This window comes from Caretta caretta, chromosome 8 (assembly GCF_965140235.1).
Source record: "Caretta caretta isolate rCarCar2 chromosome 8, rCarCar1.hap1, whole genome shotgun sequence".
Taxonomy (NCBI): Eukaryota; Metazoa; Chordata; order Testudines; family Cheloniidae; genus Caretta; species Caretta caretta.
The window spans coordinates 73,660,291-73,673,237 of NC_134213.1; the positions used below are offsets into that span (position 1 = coordinate 73,660,291).

The 12,947-nt window shown below is 40.8% G+C and overlaps 1 protein-coding gene across 13 annotated transcripts in view; it reads right to left on the reverse strand.

The window, feature by feature from the left end:
• Positions 1–12,947, reverse strand: part of LOC125640914 (endogenous retrovirus group K member 5 Gag polyprotein) — a 121,072-nt gene that overhangs the window by 23,923 nt on the left and 84,202 nt on the right. For 11 of the 13 annotated variants that reach the window (XR_012669695.1, XR_012669694.1, XM_048860051.2 and 8 more), the window contains one exon: positions 3,838–3,958. The exons of the other annotated variants lie outside the window; for them this stretch is intronic. Coding sequence is in view for 2 of the 11 variants with exons in the window: in XM_048860059.2 (XP_048716016.2) it covers positions 3,936–3,958 (23 nt within the window). In the remaining 9 variants the exon portion in view is untranslated. The remainder of the gene's footprint in view (positions 1–3,837; positions 3,959–12,947) is intronic. 13 annotated transcript variants of the gene reach the window in all.

Below are 12,947 nucleotides of genomic sequence, written 5' to 3' on the forward strand. Positions count from 1 at the left end.
CCTCAGCACAGAGTGAATATTCAGCAACATCTACACTCGACAAACTAATGTATCTGATTGTAAGAAAATGGTATTGTGAAATATTTATGAATTCTGAAATACAAACCGGTGTGGTGCCTCATCATCTCTTATCAGCCCTTGTTAGCTTTACAGATGATGAGACGCACGAGAATAACTGAGGTTGTCAAAACTAATAGAATTCAGAGACTCTGCACCAACGTAGTTCAGTTTCATCGAGAGCTCATTTACTGGAATTTTTAACTCCTTCACTTCTCATCATTGGATTTGTATCAGTTTCATTTTAGGGACTGTTATTTACTATACATAGCAGAAGTGGTCATGGCACTTCCCTAATTGCAGACTGGACAATCGACTATGGGAACTTTTGGGGGGAAATAATTTGGATTGTAGTGTAACTTTAAGCATCTTCACCAGTGATGGACAAACCTCAAGAAATTTGGTTCAGATAACTGAGATCTGGATGCTTATTGTATCTGAACTTCCAGAGTCTGTGGTCAGAACAAAGCTGGAGTGAAACACTCATGAGAACTTGTGAGAACATAGAACTTGTGTAACTGTACTTCCATGAAGGCCTGGGAATCTCGTAAGAGCAGCTTTTCACACAGCATTTCAGCTCTTGTAGGAGAGCATCCTCTCACAGTAGCTCAGTACCTCTTCTCCCAAACAACATAGCGGAATGATAAATAGTTGAACTAAATTAACTTTTTGAGCCACAAAAATTGTTTGATTTGGGTTTGTTTCAAAGAATAAGCAAAGATCAGAATCAGGTCTGCTACCTCTGAAGTGATTGAGCCAACCCTAGTCTTTACTTGGTGCTATAGACAAAGTTTTGTAATACTGGTAATTTTTCAGCAAATACTAATCTCTTCTGAAATTGATCACATTGTTGCCCAGCCTTGTGCTGTGCCTTATTCAATTTGGCCAAACGTGGCATGTTACAGATGTCCAAAAGGAGTTTACTGCTAATGAAGCAAAGTTTCAGTGGATTGTAAATGACAATCAGAATTTCATAGGCAGTCTGATTCTATATGTTGGCAGGCTTTATTAAAAATTATCACTTTAAACTGAAAGCCTGAAGGCTCCATTAGAAAGGTTCAAGGTCATATGTTGAGATCTAGTAGAGAAAATATTAGATAGCAAAAACCTAGTGTTGAAATCATTGTACAATCTGAGATCAGGAATCAAGAGAGGTTACAGTTAGGGTTGTGCAAAGCATGGATTGTTCAATCTGTGTATGGGGTTCACGAACCAAATTCTGCGCTTGATTCACAGAAGATGGATATGAACTAACTCCTAGATGTTTACTAGATATACTAAATATCACTGAACTCAAACTAAGGGAAACCCGACCACCACCAGAGCCTTCTCCTTACTCTATTGCTCCTACTCTAATGAGCCGTAGGACCTCATTTCCAGTTTTAGGTGACTCCAGATAGATCCTATTGCCTTTTTGGGGGTGAGGAGGAAGAAGAAAAGTTCTTGTGGCCAAAGTTTCCCTGAGAAAATATTTCTTAACTTTACCCAAGCATGTGCTAGGCACCTCCCAAGACAGATGGAAAGACAAGATCCCTTACTCAAGAGCTTACAAACAAATTTTGGATACAACAGTGAGGATAACAACAAGACATTAGGAAGAATGACCAGAAGCAACATTAAGGTTACATATTAACTCAGCAATATTAGTGTACACTATGGAGGAGAGTTTGTGGCACATTTTTTCCTAAATATGTAGGATGAATAAGTAGGAAATTTAACTGGCAAATTTCTTGCCGGCCTCACAAAAAGAAGTGGGTCTCCAAGGAGGATTTAAGAGAAGAGCAGGTAGTGGATCTGCAGACCAGCACAGGCAAGGCCTTCCATGCGTAGAGGGGCAGTGTAGAAGAAGTGTAGAAACAGTTGTGGGAAAAGGTGATAAGCAGAGTGATGAAGCTGGCATCCTCGGACTAGCTGAATACAGGATAGGGTTGGGAAGATAAAAGCTGGGAAAAACAGTGCAGGGATTCAAAGAGGAGCTACTGTGGTCAAATTCATGGGTAAGGGAGAAAATCTTGGTTTCAGCATTTTGTACAGACTGGAGCAGGGCACTGTGGGCATTAGAAAGGTGTCTGAAAAGAAAGTTATCAAGATGGGACAAGAGAAAAATTTATAGCTCTCTGGACAAAGAGAAAAGGATAGATCTTAGAGATACTATGTAGGAAGGAAAGGCAAGTTTTGGACATGATCTTGCAACTGTAGACAGAGATTATGTACAAACACATTCCCCTCAAATGCAGAATTTGTGGGTTATCAAATAAATGCAATATTAATTTAGGTGTGGATTAATGTAACCAAAAATCTTACTTCCACTGACATGACAAATATATCCAATCCCAGCTGTGTCCTCTGGAGCATGTAGTACAGACTCTCACATAGGAAAATTCCAAAAATGAAAAGAGTGTAGTAATGAGTTGAAAATAAAACAGAGAAGAAACCAGAAGGCACTGGTGAAGGAGAGTGACAGTATAAATCCAATTTTGTTTTCAGCAAAGGAGACACAGGAAGCCTTCAGTTTCAAATACTCTGATACTGTCAGAAGGTCTCTGTCACCAGGAGACAGTCTGTCCATTTTCTAGGTTAGAAGTGGGATTGGTTTTACAGGTGGCTTCTCAACATTCTTGCATATAATCTGACATCTCTGTCTGAATAAACATAGGAGACCCATCTTATTTTAGTTCCTTTAGTTTTCTTTTGTTTACTTCCCTATAAAGCTTACTCATCTCACCCATGTCTGCCTTCAGCAATAACCAAAGATTACAGTGATGAAAGGAGTTCTCTGAACACACACATAGAGTGAAAACCACCTGTTATTTGGCAGTAACTTTCTGCCTAACCAAATGGTCACCATTACTGTATGCCTTGATCACTACATGAAGAATTTATCACCCACCATCTTACTGTAGCTTAGCAACTTCTCTAGGAAGACAGGAGCAAACAATAACCCAGGAAAAGTGAAGAGCCATAAAATTATTTCCAATAATTGTGTAAGATATTTTAAATATTTCTGTCTTTAAAAAGTTTAACAAAATGCCCAGAACTCTGGAGAAAATGTAATGCAGAGATTACTGTTTAGATTGGTCAGATGTTCATCTCTAAAAGTCAATTAGCTATAAGCTTCATGCCCCTTTCTAGGAGGCACTGGTGTGTCTTTAGAGAAACTTAAGAAGGGATGCAAGTGTTTTCAAATGAGTTCTTATTGAGGTACTGGAGAGTTCAAGTGCTTGGAAATCAAACATAAAGCCTCTGCGTTCTAGGACATCAATTTAAACCGAGCCCTGGGCAGTAGCATCTAAGGGTATGCCTACACTGCAATTTAAGGTGTAATGTCAAGTTATGCCTACCTGTGCTAGCTTTAATCAAGGTAGCTCATGTAACAAGGGCAGTGAAAACATGGTGGCGCAAGCTTCAGCACAGGGTAGCCACCCAAGTACAAGCCTGCCAGGGACCCCAGGTATGTACTTAGGAGGCTAGCCTGCACTGAGGTTTGTGCTGCCATGTCTTCACTGCTCTTGTTATCAGAGCTACCTAGATTCAAGCCAGCACAGGCAGATATATCCAAGCTTCAGTTACACATTAAATTGCACGGTAGATGTCCTTGGTGAGTCTTCACCATCAGATGGCTGTTTGGTGTCCTATGCAAAGTGAGCTAGAGGCCATGACCCAGTACACAGCTGACAGGGATCCACTTCACAAAAGCCACCACAATTTGCACTAGTCAGCTACACTGTTGGCAGTCTCAGCATGAAAATCAAGGACTGAACGGAATCTAAAACCACCTACCTACTGTACAAATGGTGGTTCCAGTTGAAGGGCGAAACATCCTGGTGAGGTAGGTGGATTGCAATGCTGTTGCCTGTGCTGTACGTGTTTCCACATTATCAATCTATAAGCAATAGGTGACCTGGAAAAAAATAAAAATAATGCATGCTACGTGCTACATGCACCCCAAATGGCATTTGAACTAAATTAGATGGAGAAAGGAAATGGGAGATTTGAGTCAGAAAGTTTCAATGGCTAAGATGCTGAAACACATGTCGTTCCTGGGAAGCTGCCAGAGGAAGAACAGCTTTGATTGTTTATTTAAAAAAGTAGAAAGAGCACATTAAGGAGCAGGCAATTTTATGGGGCATAAATATATTCTCAACGTGCATTTTGCTACATTATGGTGCAAGTTTTCCTAACAGGCATCCTTTCCTTCCGTATACTTCATTTGCCTCAACAGTAGACGAACATGACTTTTTGTCACTAGCTGTCAGACTAATATACTCTTCAGTTCCTCTCAGCAGCCTGGATATTAATTCAGGATTTCCATTGTTTTTTTCCCCCTCTCTCTAAAGATCAGCAAAAACATTTTATGGAGAGTATTACAAAAACCTCTGTGCTCAAGCTGGTGCTAAGTTATGAACATTTTAACACTTGAAACACTTTAACCGGGATATGACTATTGTTAAACGTTGATTTAAAAAAATATCTATTAAGATCTTTCATGTGAACTTAGTTTTAGTGAAAGATGATGGATACCAAAGTCCTCTATTTACCGACAGAATATATAGCTACTGTACAAGCATCTCCATACTGTCCCCTCTTATGCCCAAACCCAAACTCTGACCTGGAGCAGGTGGGGGTCCATCTCTGGAGAAAGATTTTGGAAGACAGTACAGTCTACATGTCTATTCAGTTCTTGTTTGTTCTGCTTAGTGAGGCAAACAAGCATGTAAATTAGTTCCCTCTGTGAACGTGGTTTTTGAGTACTTGTCCACTAGGAATGGGATCATAACTGCAAAATATGAAGCACAGCTATATGAAACAGTAACATCTTCCAGCCTAGGGCTGGATTTTAACTGGCAATTTAGAGGTAAGGGACTAGATTCCATTACCAATTCCTTGAGCTGTCCAGACTTGCCAAAGTCAACAACATTGACTAAAATAATAAACATTTCTAATAGGTATATTGACCTCATGTGTGCAGATAAGATTGTTGATCATTTGCAGGTGGCAAAGAGTCATGAAAATCCCCTTTCAGTATATTAAAAGTAGAAGAGAAGCCCTTAAGGGGGTCTGGTCTCCAGCTTTCTCCTTGCCATACTTAAGACATGCACAATCCATTCTTCCCTCCACAATGTAATGTTTGTTTAAACACTGAGAATTGCAGTAAGGCTAATGGGAGTGGGACTGTCATTTTTATATTAATATTTGCGGATTATGACTGCCCGGTTGGAAGGACAGCCACTTAAGATACATTATTCCCAATTAACAATATTACTACCAGGGAACACTGAAAAATTGCAGAGAACGATGTTAAAAGGGGTGGGAGTCTACCGGTCCGATTAGAGAACTGGGAACCAGGAAACTCCCAACTTCACCTGCCTGTTCAAATCCTATAGTGATGGATTCTATGAGAACATTTGTAATGATTAATTCTGGTTTAACCCTAAGTCACGGGCAAATTGAGCAAATCAACCTCTCCGTCCCAGTTTCCCCATCTGCCAATTATGCATAACACCTACCGTCATAATGGTCTTGTGAGGATTCTTTAATATTTTCAAAGGGTTCTCAGGATAATAAGTGCTAACGTATTATTAACCTGTAGGAACATCTCCTTTTTTGTGACACCTGTGCGAGTACTTCACAGACAGTGTAATTCATGCCTCCATAAAACGAACTTGCCTTCCTTTTTGCACAAAACATGTAATTGTGGAGCCAACAGAATCTGTTGTAAGTGGCAAATTCATCACATTTGCTTCCCACCCACCGAGTGGAAAACTTTAAACACGTTTATAGATCTACAAAATGGGTATATAGGAGAAACATGCAGATTTCTGGAGGGAATAATAAAGCCATATTAAGCAACCATACATAGATATTTCCAAGATAATTCAAATGATGCACAATGAGGCAGGAAAGTGGGGGACCCATATTTCCAGTCCCAAGCACTATTAGGAGAAAAACATTGCAATGACATCTGCCCATTTTCCAGGGCTTTGTGAATCACAGCAAGCCCCATCAGCCAGTATGTAAAAAACTTGTAGTAACAGCTTTCAAACAGCATTGGAGGCTTTCCAATACATCAGTGATGCGGCTGTACAAGAACATGAATAGTATTGAGTGAAAAGCCCGTTTTATTTCTTTTTTAGATAGATACTTTGACAACTAGCAGTACAAAAAATTGCAACAGCAACTTCATTCTGAGCAGACAGTCCCTACACTCATCATATACACCAACGGTACTGTTCGTTAAGTGTGACTTTTCCATTTGTTCTAGATACAGATCTCTAATATCTAGCTGGACTAAACCTGCAGGGCTCCTACTTCTTTCACAGAGTCACAATGTGGGTACACATGTGTACTGTAGCATCACCTATTGCCTGTTAGTGATATTGAGAGACTGTTTCTACTTAGGGACTCAAACAGTTTTAATTTTGTTAAGAAGTTGTAATAAATATAAAGGGAAGGGTAACCACCTTTCTGTATACAGTGCTATAAAATCCCTCCTGGCCAGAGGCAAAACCCTTTTACCTGTAAAGGGTTAAGAAGCTAAGAGAACCTCGCTGGCACCTGACGCAAAATGACCAATGAGGGGACAAGATACTTTCAAATCTGGAGGTGGGGGGACAAAGGGTTTGTCTGTCTGTGTGATGCTTTTGCTGGGAACAGATCAGGAATGTAGCCTTACAACTCCTGTTAAGTTAGTAAGTAATCTAGCTAGAAATGCGTTAGATTTCCTTTTATTTAATGGCTGGTAAAATAAGCTGTGCTGGACGGAAAGCATATTCCTGTTTTTGTGTCTTTTTGTAACTTAAGGTTCTGCCCAGAGGGATTCTCTATGTTTTGAATCTGATTACCCGGTAAGGTATTTACCATCCTGATTTTTACAGAGGTGATTCTTTTACCTTTTCTTTAATTAAAATTCTTCTTTTAAGAACCTGATTGCTTTTTCATTGTTCTTAAGATCCAAGGGTTTGGGTCTGTGTTCACCTGTACAAAATGGTGAGGAATCTTACCAAGCCTTCCTCAGGAAAGGGGGTGTAGGGCTTGGGGGGATATTTTGGGGGAAGACTTCTCCAGGGCTCTTTCCCTGTTCTTTGTTTAAAATGCTTGGTGGTGGCAGCATACGGTTCAAGGACAAGGCAAAGTTTGTACCTTGGGGAACTTTTTAACCTAAGCTGGTAAGAATAAGCTTTGGGGGTATTTCATGCAGGTCCCCACATCTGTACCCTAGAGTTCAGAGTGGGGAAGGAACCTTGACAGAAGTATACCTCTAAAGACACTAAAGGACAATTAGTGTGTCACCTAGATCTGGCTCTTAATATCCAAAATACCTAAACAAAGGGTCATAAATAAGAAAAAGGAATAAATCAAGCTATTTTATAGTCCATATTATAAGGAGTAGAACAGAACTGGAGTTAGCAATTCTAAACAGGAACAGGAGGATATGCTGAAATACTACTTAAAATAGAGCCTTCAGAAACATTAGGTGTAGATTCAACTATGTTTAAACTTCATAACACTCACCATACCATTAAAAACACATTTGTTTGAACAGATACTGATAGCAGATTTCCTGTTCCAAGTTACTACATGACACTAGAAAACAGGAACTAAAATGAAATTCAGTATAATGTAATCCAATGCAAGATTATGTGAAAATGGCCTTACCGCAGGGCTATGCATTGAATGGGCATTTAAATCCTATTATGTCTGATTCTCTTGCAGTATTTGGGCACGTTTGTAAATAGCTATAAAGAAACATTATGCCTAGTGCTGTTAAGTCCCCACATGTAGCAGATGGTTTCTCTGTTGTGAGAATGTATGTTTCAAAGTCAGACCCAATGCAGAAAGAGGCAACAATGGAAACCATGGCATCTGGTTTCAAAGACGCACAGCTCACAGCTAGTGGGAGAAATCAGACATAATACAGAGAGATAATATAACACTGATTTACCAGAACATTTGCAGCAAGTAGGGGAGCCATAAGAAAGATGTTCATGCTTTCTTTACCTTTGTCATGACTGAGAGCAGATGCACAGAACAGAGCAGAGAAGTGGGAATCCAAACAAATTAGTTATTTTAAGAGAAAGTAAGTAGTATCAGAAAAACAGAATTGCCTGCTGTAATCCTAGAAGAAGAGCTGGTAATGATAAAGAGAAATGAGTGGCCCATAGAAAACAGATCTATAAGATCAGCGTAATTCAGTGAGGGAAACAAATACCTTTCTAAACATGTCAACCAGACCAATGTAAAACATAATAAATCTAGAACAAAAGGTAGAAGATGTACACACTTTATAAAAGAGAAAGCAAGACAGCCCTGACAATGGGCCATTAATTTGTAATGCTTATGACACCATGTAATGCCTGTGTGTGAAAATCTGGCCCCATCCAAGTCAGTGGCAAATCTCCTATTAACTTGAATGGGGCCAGAATTTCACCTTTTGTTTGCCTAGATATCCTTGTAGGCAGCAGCTTTGCACCAAAGAAATTATTCCAATCATAGCATTGGGCAGTGAACAGACTAAAAAAATTTTTGGTATATATGTCTTTCTAGAACTCAAAATAGAAGACATCATAATTAGGTTTCACAGTAGCCGCCATGTTAGTCTGTATCCGCAAAAAGAACAGGAGTACTTGCAGCACCTATGCATCCGATGAAGTGAGCTGTAGCCCACGAAAGCTTATGTTCAAATAAATTGGTTAGTCTCTAAGGTGCCACAAATACTCCTGTTCTTTTTGTGGATAATTAGGTTGTTCATCTCATTTTGGTTCATGCAAAGGATGGAATAAGCCAAGAAGCGGCAAGCCTCAGTTGTGCTTCATGGCCATGGTATTGAAAATGAATTAAAAATAAATTTTAAAAATTGATTGATTTTTGGAGGGCTGGGGCAGCAGGGAAGGAAGGTGTTCCTGAATATCAAACAATTGTATTGATGTGCTTTTTACCCATGATTTGTGCTGTATGCTGGCTGTGTTGTGGAAATGATGTGTGAACATGTATTTTAAAACTGTCATAAAACACATGCACAAGGGGGCCAAATTAAGTTTGCACAGGCAACCTTACTTCTGACATTTCCTAACTTTTGAGTGCTTGATTTTGTACCCTTAATAACGTTCTTTTAACATAGTATTTTTGTATGTTATTTCCTGGGTTTTAATAAATTAAACTGAAAAAACAAGCTTTATCCTGTGGAACCATGTTGACTCCAACACAGTTCACCAACAGGGTGGGAAGCTTTAGATACATAACACATATCTTTGCCACTTGATCTAACAGAGTAACTGATAGCAATAGTAGTTTATCATCCTCCGTGAGCCAGCCAATAGAAGGAGATGAGGCACATATTTTGCTAGTGGGTTTCACAGCTATTTTCTTCCACTAACAGAATGGTGAGACTGGAATCCTGGGTTCTATTCCAGGTTCTAAGGCAAATATACTCAAGTGGTCAAAGACTCTTCTCTGCCCCTGTTCCTCCCACCCAAGCCTGATCCCTTCTCCCTCAGCCCCTCCAGCCTCGATTCATAGATATTTAGGTCAGAAGGGACCACTATGATCATCTAGTCTGACCTCCTGCACAACACAGGCCACAGAACTTCACCCACCCACTCCTGCAAAAAACTTCTCACCATTCATCCATTCCCCATCCACTTCCATCAGCTTCATGTCCTGGTCCCAGACACACACTTACTTGCTATACCCCAGGGCCAGCTCCTCATCCCCTTCTGCATTCCACAGAGGAACTTCTTCCTCCATGCTGCCTGGGTAGCAGCAGGAAAGCATTGAGAGCACAGGAGGGATTATCCCTATCGATTCTGGTGCCCAGTGTGATGGGTTAGGTCACAGAAACCCCTTTGGGACTGCCAACTAATGTGCTGAGACTACCTCTGAGTCTGCTTTTCCTGCCAGCTTGGGACTTCAGTACCTTGCCTTGTTTGAGCCAGACACGCTTGCCTGCTGCAAACACAGATCCAAGTCTGAACCACGTCCCCCAAAAGCTGCAGGCTTAACTGAAAACAGCTTAAGAAGTGTTCCTGTCTCCAGCTCTCAGTACCCATCTCCCAATGGGGTCCAAACCCCAAATAAATCTCTTTTACCCTGTATAAAGCTTAAACTCATAAATTGTTTGCCCTCTATAACACTGATAGAGAGAGATGCACAGCTGTCCCCCCTCGCCCTCCGGGTATTAATACTTACTCTGGGTCAATTAATAAGTAAAAAGTGGTTTTATTAAAAACAAAAAGTATCATTTAAGTGGTTCCAAGTAATAACAGACAGAAGAAAGTGAATTACCAAGCCAAATAAAATAAAACATGCAAGTCTAAGCCTAATACAGTAAGAAAACTGAATACAGATAAAATCTCACCCTCAGAGATGTTTTAACAAGCTTCTATCACAGACTGGATGCCTTCCTAGTCTGGGCCCAATCCTTTCCCCTGGTACAGCCCTTGTTCCAGCTCAGGTGGTAGCTAGGGGATTTCTCATGACTGCAGCCCCCTGTGTTCTGTTCCACCCCCTTATAGATCTTTTTCACAAGGCAGGAATCCTTTGTTCCTCTCTGGGTTCCCGCCCCTCCTTCTAAATGGAAAAGCACCAGGTTAAAGATGGATTCCAGTTCAGGTGACATGATCACATGATCACTGTAAGACTTCATTACCCACTTGCCAGCACACAGGTATACAGGAAGACTTACAAGTAAACAGAGCCATCTACAGTCAGTTGTCCTGGTTAATGGGAGAGCCATCAAGATTCCAACCCACCATTAATGGCTGGCACTTTGCATAATTACAATAGGACCTCAGGGTTATATTTCATATTTCTAGTTTCAGATACAAAAATCATACATTTATACAAATAGGATGACCACACTCAGTAGATTATAAGCTTTGTGATGATACCTTACAAGAGACCTTTTGCATGAAGCATATTCCAGTTACATTATATTCACACTCATTAGCATATTTTCATAAAATCATATAGAGTACATCATCACACCCAACACCACAGCATTCCACAGAAGACCAAGAAAAGGAGAAGTCCTGCTCAGCCTCTGCAGCCCTGAGATGGAGCATGCTCAGTTGCAATGTAGGAATGGGATATGCACAGTCCAGTCATCTGTAAGAGCTATGACAGAATGGAGCATGCTCAGCAGAGACAGACTCTTTGGGAAATTTAGATGCCAAAATCTCTACTGAGCCTGTGAGAACTGAGTTCTTCAGAGGCTCATTACTTGGCCAAGATTTTCATGGGGATTGTAAAAGAAATGTCCAACACCAAAATTACCCATCTGCCAAATTTCTGGTCACTTCTCCAAAGTATAGGGATGGTATGGCTTCTCAGCAAAATGGCTGATGTGAGATATTTTTAATGTGGGCAAAACAATGTATTTTTCCATAACATCATTCTGAGAAATAGCTGAAGTTAAAAAAAAAAAGCAGCTAACTTCAGGCAGAACCATCACGGAACTTCAGGCTGTAGCCTCAGGCAGAAACCAGCATGGAACTTTTCAACCCAAACAGTTAAAGTTTGGGAAAGTTACAAAAACAAGTGAAAACCAGATCTTATACTAGATACTGCTGGGCAACTTTAACTACAGGCTTTGCTCCTTGCACCACCTATAATACAGTTTGTCCAAGTACACTGGAGAATTGAGGCATTTGTGTATGACTTTTTATGAGTAACAGAAGTGAGGACATTGGGAAAGCCAATGTGTTTTTAATTTGCTAAACTGTGCTTACAGGTCTATTGAATGCTATTGTGAGATTGCCAAAGAGTAAAAAAAAATTCAAGTGAACAAAGTGATGGTTAGAAGAAGGGGTCGAGATCTGAGGAATCACAATGGTCTTCCAAGAAATCAAGTAACCCTTCAGACACCAAAGTTAAATTGACTCTAAAGCTTTGGAGACAAAGGCTGAAATTCTGTTCTCGAAGAGGTGCGGCACACAATTCACAGTCCAGGAGATGAGTGGGGCAAATGTGGCTTTAAGCCACCTTTGAGCCCTCATGATCCTGGGCTTCTCCAGGACATCCAGCATAACTTAAACAGTCCTGGGGCCTTGTTTAAGTTACAGCTGCCTCCCCAGGCTAACCGATAGTTCATGGTGCTACACACTGTGGCCCTGACCCAACATGCCCCTCCTATACCCAGCATGCCCCCTGCATCAGGGCTGGCAGAGGAGTCCTCAGGAAGCAGCCTTACAGCTGTCTTCTGCAGTGCCGGAGGTAAGGAAGTCCTCCCATGGTCAGAACTGGGGTTTGGGGAAGCCCCTTTTTGCCACTGTAACTCTTACATGGAGTAAAGTGGCCAAAGTGAGAGTGAAAATCTCACCCAAAGGGCTGATTTGCCTCATTGATTTCTGTGATGGTATACAGATTGTTAAATTCAAAGAGGAATTGCAAATTGTTATAAACTGTTATAACCCTACATGGGCAGATTTAAACCAGCTTCTACGAGGAGTCATGCCTAGGGAAACACTGAGTTGCCTTTGTGAAGAAGCTCAGTGGCACAAGCAAAATCCAGGCCATGACCAGGAAAAGTTAAATAAAATCAGGGAGAAGCTGTTAGATAAAATTCTCACAGTCTGCCCAAAGAAAGCTGACTGGACCAAAAATTAGCACCTGTAAACAAAGTAAAAATAAGAATTTGAATAAAACCCAAATACCTTCACCACCACATTAAAACTATGTTAATGACCTTCCAGCTCCAGAACATACAGGGACCCCATAATAGCCGCCCATTGCAGGGGGGGGGAAGGGGAAGGCCAAACCAAGGTCCCCACCATCCACCCCCCCTAGGGACCCAGTGATGGCACGTGTTACTATTGCAAGCAAATGGGCCATTGGATACAGTAAATGTCCCTACTGCCCTGGTCTATCCAAAAGTGGTAGGAGTGGGGAATACT